This window comes from Brassica napus, chromosome A2 (genome assembly GCF_020379485.1).
Source record: "Brassica napus cultivar Da-Ae chromosome A2, Da-Ae, whole genome shotgun sequence".
In the NCBI taxonomy this organism is placed as follows: domain Eukaryota; kingdom Viridiplantae; phylum Streptophyta; class Magnoliopsida; order Brassicales; family Brassicaceae; genus Brassica; species Brassica napus.
Window position 1 is genome coordinate 14306702 of NC_063435.1, and position 12768 is coordinate 14319469.

A 12768-nucleotide genomic window follows, 5' to 3' on the forward strand; every position below is an offset into this window, starting at 1 on the left:
TATAGTTAAATAAATAGCGGTAACTAACAAGACAAGTTGGGTCCATAGCTCAGTGGTAGAGCAATTGACTGCAGATCAATAGAAAGACTTAGAAACCAGAAACTTTGTATTTCTATGTGAAATCAGTATAGTTAAATAAATAGCGGTAACTAATAAGACAAGTTGGGTCCATAGCTCAGTGGTAGAGCAATTGACTGCAGATCAATAGGTCACCGGTTCGAACCCGGTTGGGCCCTTATTTTTCTTTTCTCTTTTTTGTTCTCTAAGTTAGAAAGGAATTGCCTATTAGAAACAAACAACCTGCATCAAGATTCAAGGCATAACATTTTGTGCAACATACTGTTAATTAACAGATCCAATCTACACGTGAAGATAAGATGTTGAATATGCGAAAAAATGTGCAGTCCAAAGAGCATTATATTAATGGATATTATTACCTCAAGAATTCAAGGGAAAAACAGTGGAAACACAACAAATAATGACAAAGAGTCAAATGAAAGCAAAGGGAAGGAACAAAGAAAAAACGTGAAGTGAAGCATGAAGAAAAATCTTTTCTTTTTGCCTACTTATTCCTTCACGCAACCTAAAGGGCCTTTCTTTTTCTTTGATTATTCAAATCATTTTAAAAATTGAATTTTCATATTTATTTGTCCTTAATAGGATGCATCTTAATTATATATATATCCCACGTTTTAATATCAATTTAAAATGTCAGGTAAGAAGAAGCCAACTTAATCACAAGCTTTCGACAAAACAAAATTGCAACTACTCAATTAACTATGTAAAATGTACTGGTCTATATTCATTTAATCTGTTATTCTTCAAAATTTTGAATTTCTTATGAGTTTTGTAGGAGAAGTTATGATGCATTCGTCGTTGCATTTATTTCTTTGAGAAATTCAAAATTCGAAAATTAGAAATTATGGATGTGATCATTATTATATCACGGTCTCAAGAATCTCGTTGGTTTCTTTATTACGAAACTCGTACAAAAATCATAACATTGACATTCAATGTATGGTTTTTAAATCACATATGAATTCATCAACGTTATAATTTTGCAGTTTGTGTATAAGAGAACATTGTGTGAGATATTAGACAAGTGAGATGCTTGTGGAAATAATTAATTAATTAATTTGCTTACCAAGTCAACAATGGACCCGTTATTTTCATCATCATATGTATGTTCTCACTTCTAATGTACTCAATCGGCAACAATTCTAATAATGTATTGACTTTAACATATTATAACCATCTACTCATCTAGAAAACGTTTTAAAATCCAGTGTTCAAATCATAAATATGACTAGAGAATATTAGCAAATACAATATGTATTTATTTACAATCAACTTTATCAACTACGAATTCTAGACGTGCAAAGTCAATCATATTGGAAACTTTTATAATTACTAAATTAATAAATATGTTGGCAAAAATGTCAAGAAAACACACGCACACAAGAAGACGGTCTTCTTTAAATAATTGGGTACTAGTAGGCAGACGAATGTCTTTCGGACAAAGAACAAGACATACTTCTCTTCTCTTCTTCCAAAGGTTTCAACTTAATTCATCTTATCCACCACCGCCATGAGCCACAAGAATCACCACTTCCAGCGGCCAAGCTATGCTACCGACCCAAACACCATGTTTGTTCAAGCAGACCCCTCCAACTTTCGAAACATCGTCCAAGAACTCACGGGAGCACCACCGGAACTCTCCCCCGTCTCCACCGCACAACATAAGCTTCCTTTAACTCCAAAGAAACAAGCATTCAAGCTCCACGAACGCCGTCAGTCATCCAAGAGGATGGAGCTGAAGATCAACAATGATTCTTTGGGCCAGTTCAACCGCGGGTTCCTCGTCTCACCGGTCTCTCACCTCGATCCATTCTGGACGCGCGTGAGCCCACAGTCAGCACGTGAGAATCACCACGCCATGCCGGAAAAGGAAGAGCAAAAAGTCATAGCTGAGAAAGGGTTTTACTTCCTTCCGAGTCCGAGAAGCGGGGACGAGCCAGCGCCGGAGCTTTTGCCTTTGTTTCCTCAACGGAATGAAAACGATCATTGCCACTCATCTTATTAACTAAAGAGTTCTGATTGATCGTAAGTTAGTGGCACTTGATATCGCTGTTGCTTTTTTTTATTACTGTTTTTGTTAGGGGTAGCTAGTATCCGTTTTTTGTTTCTTAATTAACCTTTTGGACCTTATTAATTCTATCATCCCTTCATTAACCTTCTTGAAGGGTCAACTATTCCGGCGTGTGTAGTCCACTTCCTTTTAGAATATAAAATATTTAAAGTATTTGTAGTTTTTCTTACGCGTCAATTACTTCATTAGTCAAGGAAGACAACTTAGACAAGTTGAACAACAAAAGCGAGTTGAAAAAAATCGAGGAAAACATCATTTCACAAGTAGATGGTTTGATTTAATTCCACAAGCAGATTGTTTGATCTAATTTCTGATTTCTTTTCTGGTGTAAATTTGTTTTATTTTCTTGTAAGCCACTACGCTTAATATGTAGGACCCAAAAAAAAACTTGCTACGTAGTTTTGAAAGTTAACGACAATAAAAATTTATTAATTACATCTCCATTTTTATTTAATGGAATGTACTATCAAAATTATATTTTTCTTTCCTTCAAAGGAACAAGTTGATGCATGATGATGAGGTGAATGAATAGATAGCCTACATGTCGCGGGAACAAAATAATAGCATGTCAATGACAATATGTAATAGATACAAAGATGTGTTGACTTTTTGGTAAAGGAAGAACTTAAAGAAAATATCAGTCAAAAAAAAACTTAAAGAAAATATCAGTTTCTCGTTTTGGTGATAAGGGTACACTGCTCTATTTATTTTTAGATTTGGTGGAAGTGAGTGAGAGTCATAAAGCTGCAAGCCGTTGGATTTAATGACAAAGGTGTGACGCAGAATGAAGCGGCCGGCTTCTATTTCCTCTGCAGATCCAACGGCTTAATTAGCTAAAAAGTTCTCCTGGTAGATAATAGTAAAAAGAGGATGATGCATCATCTCCTTTAATTTACAGAGAAGGAACCAAAACATTAAATACTAGTAGATGTAACTTGTAACAGAGGGTGTCTCTGCAGCTATCTTTAAAGTCAGTTTGTCAGTCTATCTTCGAACTCTGCCTCAGGTGTATAATCAAATCCATATTTCAAAAAAAAAAAACCTCTTTCTCAAATCCTAGCCCTCCATTTGACCTCCCTGTAAGCCCAATTAAGTTATTAGAGGGCATCAACATTATTATTTGGTCTACTGGACCTCACTCCAAATACTAAAATAAAAAATGGGCTTTATTAGTCTGCACAAGACTTAACTTAAGGATCCGTTATGTTATTTCGTCAAGAAAAACATGCAAAGAAAACAAAGAAGAGAATTACTAAAAGGACAAAAAGCTTTAAAACAAAAGAAAGAGCGTGAACGGCAGGATTCGAACCTGCGCGGGCAGAGCCCACATGATTTCTAGTCATGCCCGATAACCACTCCGGCACGTCCACCACTGCTGAAAGCTTTCAATTTGCTAGTTTTGAAACACTTCACCTGATTCGAGAGTTAATATCGTTGACACTTTCTGGGCTCAAATTGACAGCTATCTCTCTCTCGATCAGGAGGAAGAAGGAAACAGGGTGCGTTAAGGTTCGTCGCTTTGTGGTTTAAGTCAATAAATAGTCTTCTCCTGCTTCGTAACCTCAGTGTGTTGATGGGATAGGTTTAGATTTAGCGTTTTTCTTTGATGTTTCTCAGCTCAACAATGCAATTGGCTTTGTATTCATTTTTCGAATTCCCATCTTTTTCTTCTTCTTGTGAAATCAATCAATCAATCTGAAATCGAATTCTGATCGATACACTGTAATTATCCTGGCGATTTTTGGGTTGGGAACTTCCTTGAAAACTGCACCATCTGTTTGTATTGAGATTTGATTTGATTTGCAGGCTTTGTGTGTGTTGTTAGCGATAAGTAGTATCTGCCAAGGACTAAGATGTCCCAGAAGCGAAATCTTCCTTCTTGGATCAGTTCAAGGGATCCTCCTCATCCTCAGCCTGAGAGTAAGAAGAAGCCCAAGGATGATGCTGATGATGAGCACAACATTCGAAATGCTCCTCAGTCAAGTTCAACTACCACTGATTTCTCTAAACTTCTGGTCTGTGAAAACTGTCTACATTTTTTTAGCTGTCATTGTGATTTGAGTTTTTTAAGGATATAGAATCTGTGTGTACAGGAAGGAGTTGTTTTTGTGTTGTCGGGCTTTGTTAACCCTGAGAGGAGTACACTAAGGTCACAGGCCTTGGCGATGGGAGCTACTTATCAGCCTGACTGGAACTCTGACTCCACCTTGTTGATTTGTGCTTTTCCCAACACTCCTAAGTTCCGTCAAGTCCAATCTAACTCTGGAACCATTGTCTCTAAGGTTTACCTCTTTTGCCTTTCCTTACTCTTCCACTGTGTAACCTGAATTTCTACTTTGCGCTGAGTGTCTTCAGGACTGGATAGCTGAGTGTTATACGCAGAAGAAGCTGGTGGATATTGAGCAATACCTTCTGCATGCTGGAAAACCATGGAGGAAGACCAGTGCTCCCCAAAATACTACTATTCGAGGTAATAAAAGGAAAAAAACATATAGCAAGAAGCTTTAGATGGCTTGTCACTGTCTAAACTACCTTCTTGTCTCCTGAGTTGTTTCAGAAAAGAAGAAACAGTTGTCTATAAAATCAGAGGAGAATCAAGTAGAGACAAAACCAGGAACAAGGGGAACGTCATCTGCTTCATCCAAGGTCTGTCTTTATAACTGATGGGTTTGGTTAAACAGAAAGGAACCTTATGTTGCTCCAGTCAATGGTTTTATTTCCGTATTCACAGAATAGACCAGCTTGCAATACAGTGGAAGAGCCCTTTTCTGTTACCGAGGTGAAGAAGTGGGCTAGGGATGACCTAACTGAAACCATCTCATGGCTAGAGAGTCAGGAGGAGAAAGTAAGGGGCGTTCTTTACGTTCTTATTCCAAAAAATACTTGTTTCTGCTGTCTAACCATTGCAACAGCCAGCTCCAGGAGAGATCAAGCGAATAGCTGCAGAAGGAGTCTTAACCTGTTTACAAGACGCCATAGATTCTCTCGAGCAAAAAAAGGTTAGTCTAAAGCTTTCGTACAGTTTTTCATCTTTGGCATTTTCTCAACTTTGAAAAGATGGTTTGTTGAATCAATCAAAGCGTTTGAATTGATCCTCGAATGGTCTTTTACTTTAGGACGTTGGATCAGTGACGGAGCTGTGGAGCTTTGTCCCTCGCGTAGTGAAGGAGCTTGGAAAGATGGAGTCTTCTTCAAAAACAGAAAACTCCACAGCTTCAAAGGATCAACTCTGCAAACAAGCAAAGTCGTGGAAAAAGATTTACGAGGCTGAGCTAGCACAAAAGGGGGATGAAGAAGAAGAAGAAGCAAAAAGCAGAAGGACCTCTGGGGTTGCTTCTGGATACGACAGTGATGAAACTGTTGAAATGACTGAAGAAGAGATCGAGCATGCTTACAGGAACGTTTCTGTAGAGTCTCATTAGATCAAACTTGTTTCATTTTGCTTGCATATGATGAAGAGCACACAGAACGTTGCCTTTTCGGTTTGTTCGGTTTAGTTTTTAATCTTTGCAGCTCGAATCGATTGCACTAATTCGGTTTTTGATTATGAATTGATTTGCGGTTCTACAATTTTGATCCGGTCAATTAGGTTTGGATCCAATTTGCTGAATGTATTGATAACCGGTTTGATCGACTCTCTCTAAAACTGATAAACCGGGAGCTTAATTAATACTAACCGGAGAAGACAAATCTAAACCGGAAACGCGTGTACCAAATTGGTAAGGAGGATAAAAGGAAGATTGAAGAAAGACCAGACCCTAATTTATACCCCTTTTGGTCGTGCCTTGTTCCGCAGTAAGGTTGAAGCGAATAGTACGCCATCTCTCTCTCTCTCTCTCTCGTCTGCTTCCTCCGCGAGCTCTCTCAGTTGCCCACGAACAATGGGAGCTCCTCTTCCTCCTAAAGAGGCCAACCTCTTCAAGCTCATCGTCGTATGTTCCGATTCTCTTCTTTTTGTTAAACCCTAAAATTAAGTTAACCCTTCAGTAATAAATTCGTTGACATGACAAGTCAAGTGTGTTGTTGTCTTATGTTGCCTAATGCGTAAGATTTGATGTCTCTAAAGTTACTAGTTTCAGTTACGTTGACTATCGTCTCTTGAATGGCCTTCTGGGCTCGCCGCCTAGGATCTTTGACGCATACTTAGTTGGGTAGATTTTTTAAGCTTAGTGATGATTCTTATATTCCTTTGAGTTACAAGAAAATCAAGCTTTAAGAATATATATAACTTCTGCTATTTTTCTACTTTCATATGTTATATACATCGTTCAGTGTTTATATGATTATGCCCTCACACTTGCTCCACAAACTAGCTAATTATCATCTTCCTAATGTCTACTATTGCATTGGATTTTCACTTTTTTGTTCAAGCTACTTGGCATTTGCCCAAAAATATATATATATCGCTTAAATTAATTCTGATTAAATGCAGAAATCTTATGAGACGAAGCAGTACAAGAAGGGACTCAAGGCTGCTGATGCCATATTGAAAAAGTTTCCTTCTCATGGAGGTCAGTTTCCTTTTATCCCAAATCCAAAGCTCTTCTATTGTTTTTTTTTTTTTGCTTTCATGTTATTATCTCATTGCTATATCAATTTGGGAGCTTACATCAGTTGAGATCAAACGAATTGTATCTGTTCTAATAGGCGCTTTCATGTCCTTTTCTTTGTTATAAAAAGCAAATAAATAGAAGGCTATACTTGTATGATCACATAAGGAAGCGAAGGAGATGATTTTGTATTCTTTATTTTTGTTAGTTGATATCTTTTCTGTTTTGCCTTAAACGCAATTGTTGCTTCTACTGATTGGTTCTTTCTTGCCTGCAGTATTTGTCATGTCTTCTAGTTGTGCTTTTCCTTCTATTTAAGACTTGTTTCTTTTATTCTTTGTAATTTTCAGAGACTTTATCGATGAAAGGATTGACTCTAAACTGCATGGACCGTAAAACTGAAGCATATGAGCTTGTTCGCCATGGAGTCAAGGTTCCATTATGCTCTTTGATTATTATAACATTCATTCGTTAGTTCCAGAGATGTTATGATTCTTCATGGTAACATAGGATTTATACTTTACTATTCCGTGCAGAATGACATCAAAAGCCATGTTTGCTGGCATGTGTATGGTCTCCTGTACCGGTCAGACAGAGAGTACAGAGAGGCCATCAAATGCTACCGAAACGCTCTTAGAATAGACCCTGATAATCTTGAAATACTCAGAGACCTCTCACTCTTGCAGGTAATTATGGGGGGAAAATTAATTGAGGAGAATTTAGTAAATGTCAATTCGTACTTTATCAATATTCCTTTGTGTAAGCTCGTTTCAGTATTAATATCTCTGTTGATGCTTTCAACAATTTATCGCTTACTGTATACTTTCTTACTCCTAGGCACAAATGCGGGACTTGTCTGGCTTTGTGGAGACCAGGCAGCAGCTTTTGACTTTAAAGCCTAATCACCGAATGAACTGGATTGGCTTTGCAGTCTCCCAGCATTTAAACGCAAAGTATGTTATGGTCCTTGAAGCCTTTACTCATTTGAATGGAATGCTAGTTTTTCTTCTTTGGACTATTTCCTGTGTATTTATATGATTTGCAATTGTAGTCTGTTGACATTTTAAGGAGTAAATAGTGTACACCTTTGCTCGGATGAATAATCTTAATCAGAATTTTAGGAAACAATATACCAATGAACAGTATTCAGTAGAATTATATGCCTTTCCAATAAGTTAATTGCTTTTTTTGGTTTGACAGAAGCTCACTTTGATCTCTTAATATGTTTTCTTATTTAAACCAGTGCTTCTAAAGCTGTTGAAATTCTGGAAGCATTTGAAGGCACCCTAGAGGATGATTATCCTCCTGAGAACGAGCTATGTGAACACACTGAAATGATTATGTACAAGGTATGGAGCAAAAAATGTACAAGTGTCATACCTTTGTTATCTCTCTAGTCCTTTTCCCCTGGAAAATCATACTTGTCTTTAAAGGGTCCATGTAGCTGGTATTCATTTGGAATTAGCACAGGTTTATATCTGTAAATCTCAACTGTTTTTTTCTTCCAGGTTTCCTTGCTTGAGGAGTCCGGTGCTTTTGGAAAAGCTCTTGAGGAGTTGCACAAAAACGAGCCTAAAATAGTAAGTTCTGGAAGCTGATTGTATTGTATATGTGGATCATAGGATACACGCATATAGTTTATAGTCCTCGTGTGGTTGTTTGTAGGTTGATAAGTTGTCCTACAAAGAACAAGAGGCATATCTCTTGTGGAAGCTTGGTCGCCCAGCAGAAGCCAGTAAACTCTACAGGGTTCTACTTTCCATGAACCCTGACAATTACAGGTTTTTTTCCTTTGTACTTCTAAATAATTATTTTGTTTCCTTAAAAGTTCACTATCTTTTCCTGTGACATTCTCAAAGGCTTCTATATATATTTGGGTACTGTCAATTCATGTCAACAAGTAAATAGTTCATTCCGGTACTTTTCAGGTATTATGAAGGCCTCCAAAAATGTCTTGGTTTGTATTCAGAAAGTGGACAATATTCGTCTGACCGGATTGAGAAGTTAAATGCCTTGTACCAGTCTCTAAGCGAGCAGTACACTCGGTCATCCGCTGTTAAGGTGAGAAAAGGCGAATCAGTGCCTGTAGTGAAATACATTTTTTATACCCTTCCACTTTATAGGGAACTATGGGTTAATCATTTTGATCTCTCTGATAATTTCTGGGTGCTGATAAATGAAATTGGACTACTGATATTAAGTTATTCTATATTTTCCCATTTTCAGAGGATACCATTGGATTTTCTGCAAGATGAAAGGTTTAAGGAGGCTGTAGCAAAGTACATTAAACCTCTGTTGACAAAGGTATCTTTTCTTTCCGTTAAGTCTCTTGGTTTACAATACAATGCTCTAATAGAATATGTTTCTTAATATCTTGATGCTTGTCTCAGGGTGTTCCTTCATTGTTTTCTGATCTCTGTTCTCTGTATGATCACCCTCGCAAGGTTTCTTTCCTTGCTTTTTCCTTATGCATGCTGTCGCAAATTTCATTGTATCTGGCGTCATTTTATTTTGCGATAATGTTTTATACGTGTTTTGTTATCCAGCCTGATATATTGGAGCAACTAGTTGTTGAGATGGAACATTCAATTAGGACTACCGGAAGTTACCCAGGAAGGTATATGACTGAATTTATTACTGAAACTGAAATGTTATCAAGATTGGTGATTAGATCAGTCATTTATTGTGATTATTTCTAAATTGATGCAGTGATGTGAAAGAGCCCCCGTCAACTCTATTATGGACATTATTTTTCTTGGCTCAGGTTCACTTTTGCTATCTGTCTTAATTTCTCTCCATAATTAACAGCTTTTCGGTTGAATTTTTGCGTATCTTATCATGAATCGTATTTTTCATACTGCAGCATTATGACAAGCGTGGTCAGTATGATGCTGCCCTTGGTAAAATTGACGAGGCCATTGCTCATACGCCGACAGTGATTGATCTGTACTCCGTTAAGGTATGTTTGTTTAACTTGGCCAAAAAATTTAAGGTTATGTTCGATCAGGTTTTGGTATGTCACGGTTACTGCTTGCACCTGTTTTGAGGCATTTTTAGAAACTTCATTGACAGGATGGTGGTTTTGAACTTCTCTAGTTATAGCGACTGTGTTAACATAATTTGTATGATTTGTACTCCTGTTTTTCTTAATCATTGTACTGGTTTATCTCTACAGAGCCGAATAATGAAGCATGCAGGAGACTTAACTGCCGCTGCCGCACTTGCCGATGAAGCTCGATGCATGGACTTAGCAGATCGCTATATTAACAGTGAATGCGTTAAGCGTATGCTGCAAGCAGATCAGGTTTACATCTCGGTTTTGTTCATATTATATTGTTTTGGTCGATGTCCTCAGAGGTTAGGCCTCAATCTGTGAACTTTTCTGGTGAAGGTAACCTCGGCTGAGAAAACTGCTGTTTTATTTACAAAAGAGGGGGATCAGCTCAACAGTCTGCATGACATGCAGTGCATGTGGTACGGCTCTCTAGAATGAGGAGTTTTGCTAATGTAAAATTGACATTTTGAGATGTCTTTCTAATGGCTATCTTTTGATCTCTTGTCGTAAAAGGTATGATCTTGCATCTGGAGATAGCTACTTCCGTCAGGGTGATCTTGGACGTGCCCTGAAGCGGTTTCTGGCTGTGGAGAAGCATTACTCTGACATTTCTGAAGATCAATTTGATTTCCATTCGTACTGCTTAAGAAAAATGACTTTGCGTTCGTATGTTGGCATGCTTAAGTTCGAAGACCGATTGCACTCATTCCCATATTTCCACAAAGCAGCCATCAGAGCTATCAGGTAAACTCTTTGTTTCACAAAACTACAGTATCTAGTAGATGGAAGCATGATAGCTTCCGTTAGATTGTAGTCACAATTACCTCTCGGCTCCGATATTCAGGTGCTACCTTAAATTGCACGATACTCCCAAATCAACTGCTGAAGAAGATGAAATGTCAAAGTTGGCTCCTGCTCAGAAGAAGAAAATGAAGAAACAGAAAAAGGCAGAAGCCCGAGCAAAGAAAGTACGTATTTTCAGTGTTTTGTCTAGTAAATTGACACTTAGGTGGCTTAAGATTGGTGGTCTTCGTTTCAGGAAGCTGAGACTAAGATTGAAGAATCAACTGCCAGTGGTGTCTCTAAGTCTGGCAAACGGAATGTAAAACCTGTAGACCCAGATCCTCATGGGGAAAAGTTAATTCAGGTTGTTGTTTTGCTTCATTTGTAAGATGTATTGTGGTCTTCTCCATAATACTGTATTATGAGTATTAACTTTATCAGAAGCTTACTAGAAAACTAAATTTGCACAGGTGGAAGATCCAATGGCAGAGGCTTCAAAGTACTTGAGACTACTCCAGAAGCATTCACCTAACTCTTTGGAGACTCATCTACTTTCTTTTGAGGTTAACATGAGAAAAGAAAAGTTTCTGCTTGCATTCCAGGTAACTAACTATCTCTTGTCTGGTGGTTATGCTCAAGTCACGGTTCTATAATATCCTTTGTTCAGTTAATTTAAGGGCTTTGGTGTCTGATTTTTCATTCTTCAGGCTGTCAAGCAGTTGCTTAAACTGGACGCGGAGAACCCTGATTCACATCGTTCACTGGTATGGAATCTGTGCTACTTGTGATGTTCTAAAAAAGGGATTATAATGTTTTCCCGTCAAGTGTTAGTCATGCTTTTGAACTTGGATTGGATGGCAGGTTAAATTCTTTCTCAAGACAGGATCTACAAGTGCTCCAACGACTGAAGCTGAGAAACTTCGTTGTAGTGTCCTAGAGGCTGAGCGCCCATCAATCAGGTGACTACTCAAAACTATTATTATTAGCCATTATTACTGTCGATTTTCTATATCAGTTGTGAGATAATTGTCCATTCGTTTGCGTTCTAGTCAATTGCAGAATAAGTCATTAGTGGAGGCAAACAAAGAGTTTCTTGGTAGACACGAAGGTGCGTTTCAAACTGATTACATGGCACCCCTAACGAAGATATCACAGTTTCTGATAAATAGAAAAATGTTTACGTCTGCATTGCAGATTCTTTGGTGCATAGAGCTGCATACGCAGAAATGCTGTGCCTTTTAGATCCAAGCAAGAAAACTGAGGCTATCAAACTAATTGAAGACTCAACCAATAAAGTGGTTCAACAAACGTAATGTTTCTTCAAACATATTTACCTTATGGTTCCTTGGTGTCTCTGTTCTGTGTTTTGTTTGCATGTTTAACATCGGTTGTCCATGTGCAGAAATGGAGCTCACGGACTAGCAAGAGAGTGGAAACTCAAAGACTGTATAGCAGTTCATAAACTCCTAGAGACAGTTTTCCTCGACTCAGAAGCTGCCTCGAGTAAGCATTAGATATCTTCACTGTGCTGTTTCCATAAAGTAGTGTACCGATATGACTGTCTGTGGCTGCATTTAGATTTAAAGTCCTTAAGAATTTTAGAAGTATTAAGCCGCGTTTTGGGTACACAATTGCAGGATGGAAATCACGCTGCGCCGAGTATTTTCCATTTTCGACTCACTTTGAAGGCAAGCGTAGCTCTGTGATGCCTGATTCAGTGTACAACTCGTCTCTCAAGAGTAATGAGAATGGCGACACACCAAACCATCCAATGGGTCAGACTGAATTGAACGATGGACAGCTCGAAGCATTCAAGAGCCTTACGGTCTCAACTTGAAGCTCTTTTTGTATGAATAAGAGGCAAGTCTACCCAGGAGATTATATACACAAAGACAGACGATCCGTTGTTGACCTTCGATCATACTTGGATCAAAAGATGTTTGGAGTTGTAACAACACCAAATGTCTATACTGTTTTTCTATATAAGGAGGCTGGGTTTCTCAAGTTTGATGAAGAATGGCACATAGAAAGCAAAGGGTCTTTTGTCTTTTTTTCGTTTTGTTTCCTTCTCTGCCACTTTACGAGGATGTTTGGAGCTTTTTTGTTGTTGTACCCTTTTGACTTCTTCACATTATTTATTCACACCCACTACATTCTCTCTTTTTAAGATTTTGAACCATTAACATTTTACAAGCATTTTCTTTGTGTGGTGTTGCTTGCATCTACATGCC

At 38.0% G+C, this 12768-nt stretch overlaps 3 protein-coding genes and 2 non-coding genes across 6 annotated transcripts; 4 read left to right on the plus strand and 1 right to left on the minus strand.

Moving 5' to 3' along the window:
- Positions 1–164: 164 nt before the first annotated feature.
- Positions 165–236, plus strand: TRNAC-GCA. Its single transcript has one exon. It is a non-coding gene; the product is annotated as a tRNA-Cys (tRNA).
- Positions 237–1274: 1038 nt separating this feature from the next.
- Positions 1275–2311, plus strand: LOC125586212 (VQ motif-containing protein 11-like). Its single transcript, XM_048756058.1, has one exon. The coding sequence runs from the start codon at positions 1589–1591 to the stop codon at positions 2081–2083; it is 495 nt and encodes a 164-aa protein (XP_048612015.1). The 5' UTR covers positions 1275–1588; the 3' UTR covers positions 2084–2311.
- A 1126-nt stretch (positions 2312–3437) lies between these two features.
- On the minus strand, positions 3438–3519 carry TRNAS-AGA. Its single transcript has one exon. It is a non-coding gene; the product is annotated as a tRNA-Ser (tRNA).
- A 17-nt stretch (positions 3520–3536) lies between these two features.
- On the plus strand, positions 3537–5719 carry LOC106398475 (DNA-repair protein XRCC1). 2 transcript variants are annotated; one of them, XM_048756072.1, is made up of 8 exons: positions 3537–3658; positions 3956–4164; positions 4243–4431; positions 4505–4619; positions 4707–4795; positions 4881–4994; positions 5062–5148; positions 5266–5719. In XM_048756072.1, the coding sequence occupies exons 2-8, from the start codon at positions 4003–4005 to the stop codon at positions 5569–5571; spliced, it is 1062 nt and encodes a 353-aa protein (XP_048612029.1). In that variant the 5' UTR covers positions 3537–3658; positions 3956–4002; the 3' UTR covers positions 5572–5719. The 2 variants fall into 2 exon arrangements, with proteins under 2 accessions (XP_048612029.1, XP_048612036.1); XM_048756079.1 differs by having other exon boundaries at positions 3630–3648.
- Positions 5720–5894: 175 nt separating this feature from the next.
- On the plus strand, positions 5895–12722 carry LOC125586216 (N-terminal acetyltransferase A complex auxiliary subunit NAA15-like). The gene is made up of 26 exons (XM_048756061.1): positions 5895–6081; positions 6582–6660; positions 7050–7132; positions 7236–7385; positions 7537–7652; positions 7943–8048; positions 8208–8279; positions 8365–8480; positions 8628–8760; positions 8926–9003; positions 9090–9143; positions 9246–9316; positions 9409–9463; positions 9563–9658; positions 9875–10003; positions 10091–10173; positions 10268–10498; positions 10599–10722; positions 10794–10901; positions 11008–11139; positions 11245–11301; positions 11399–11496; positions 11587–11645; positions 11732–11846; positions 11940–12040; positions 12175–12722. The coding sequence occupies exons 1-26, from the start codon at positions 6031–6033 to the stop codon at positions 12372–12374; spliced, it is 2697 nt and encodes an 898-aa protein (XP_048612018.1). The 5' UTR covers positions 5895–6030; the 3' UTR covers positions 12375–12722.
- The last annotated feature ends 46 nt before the right edge of the window (positions 12723–12768 follow it).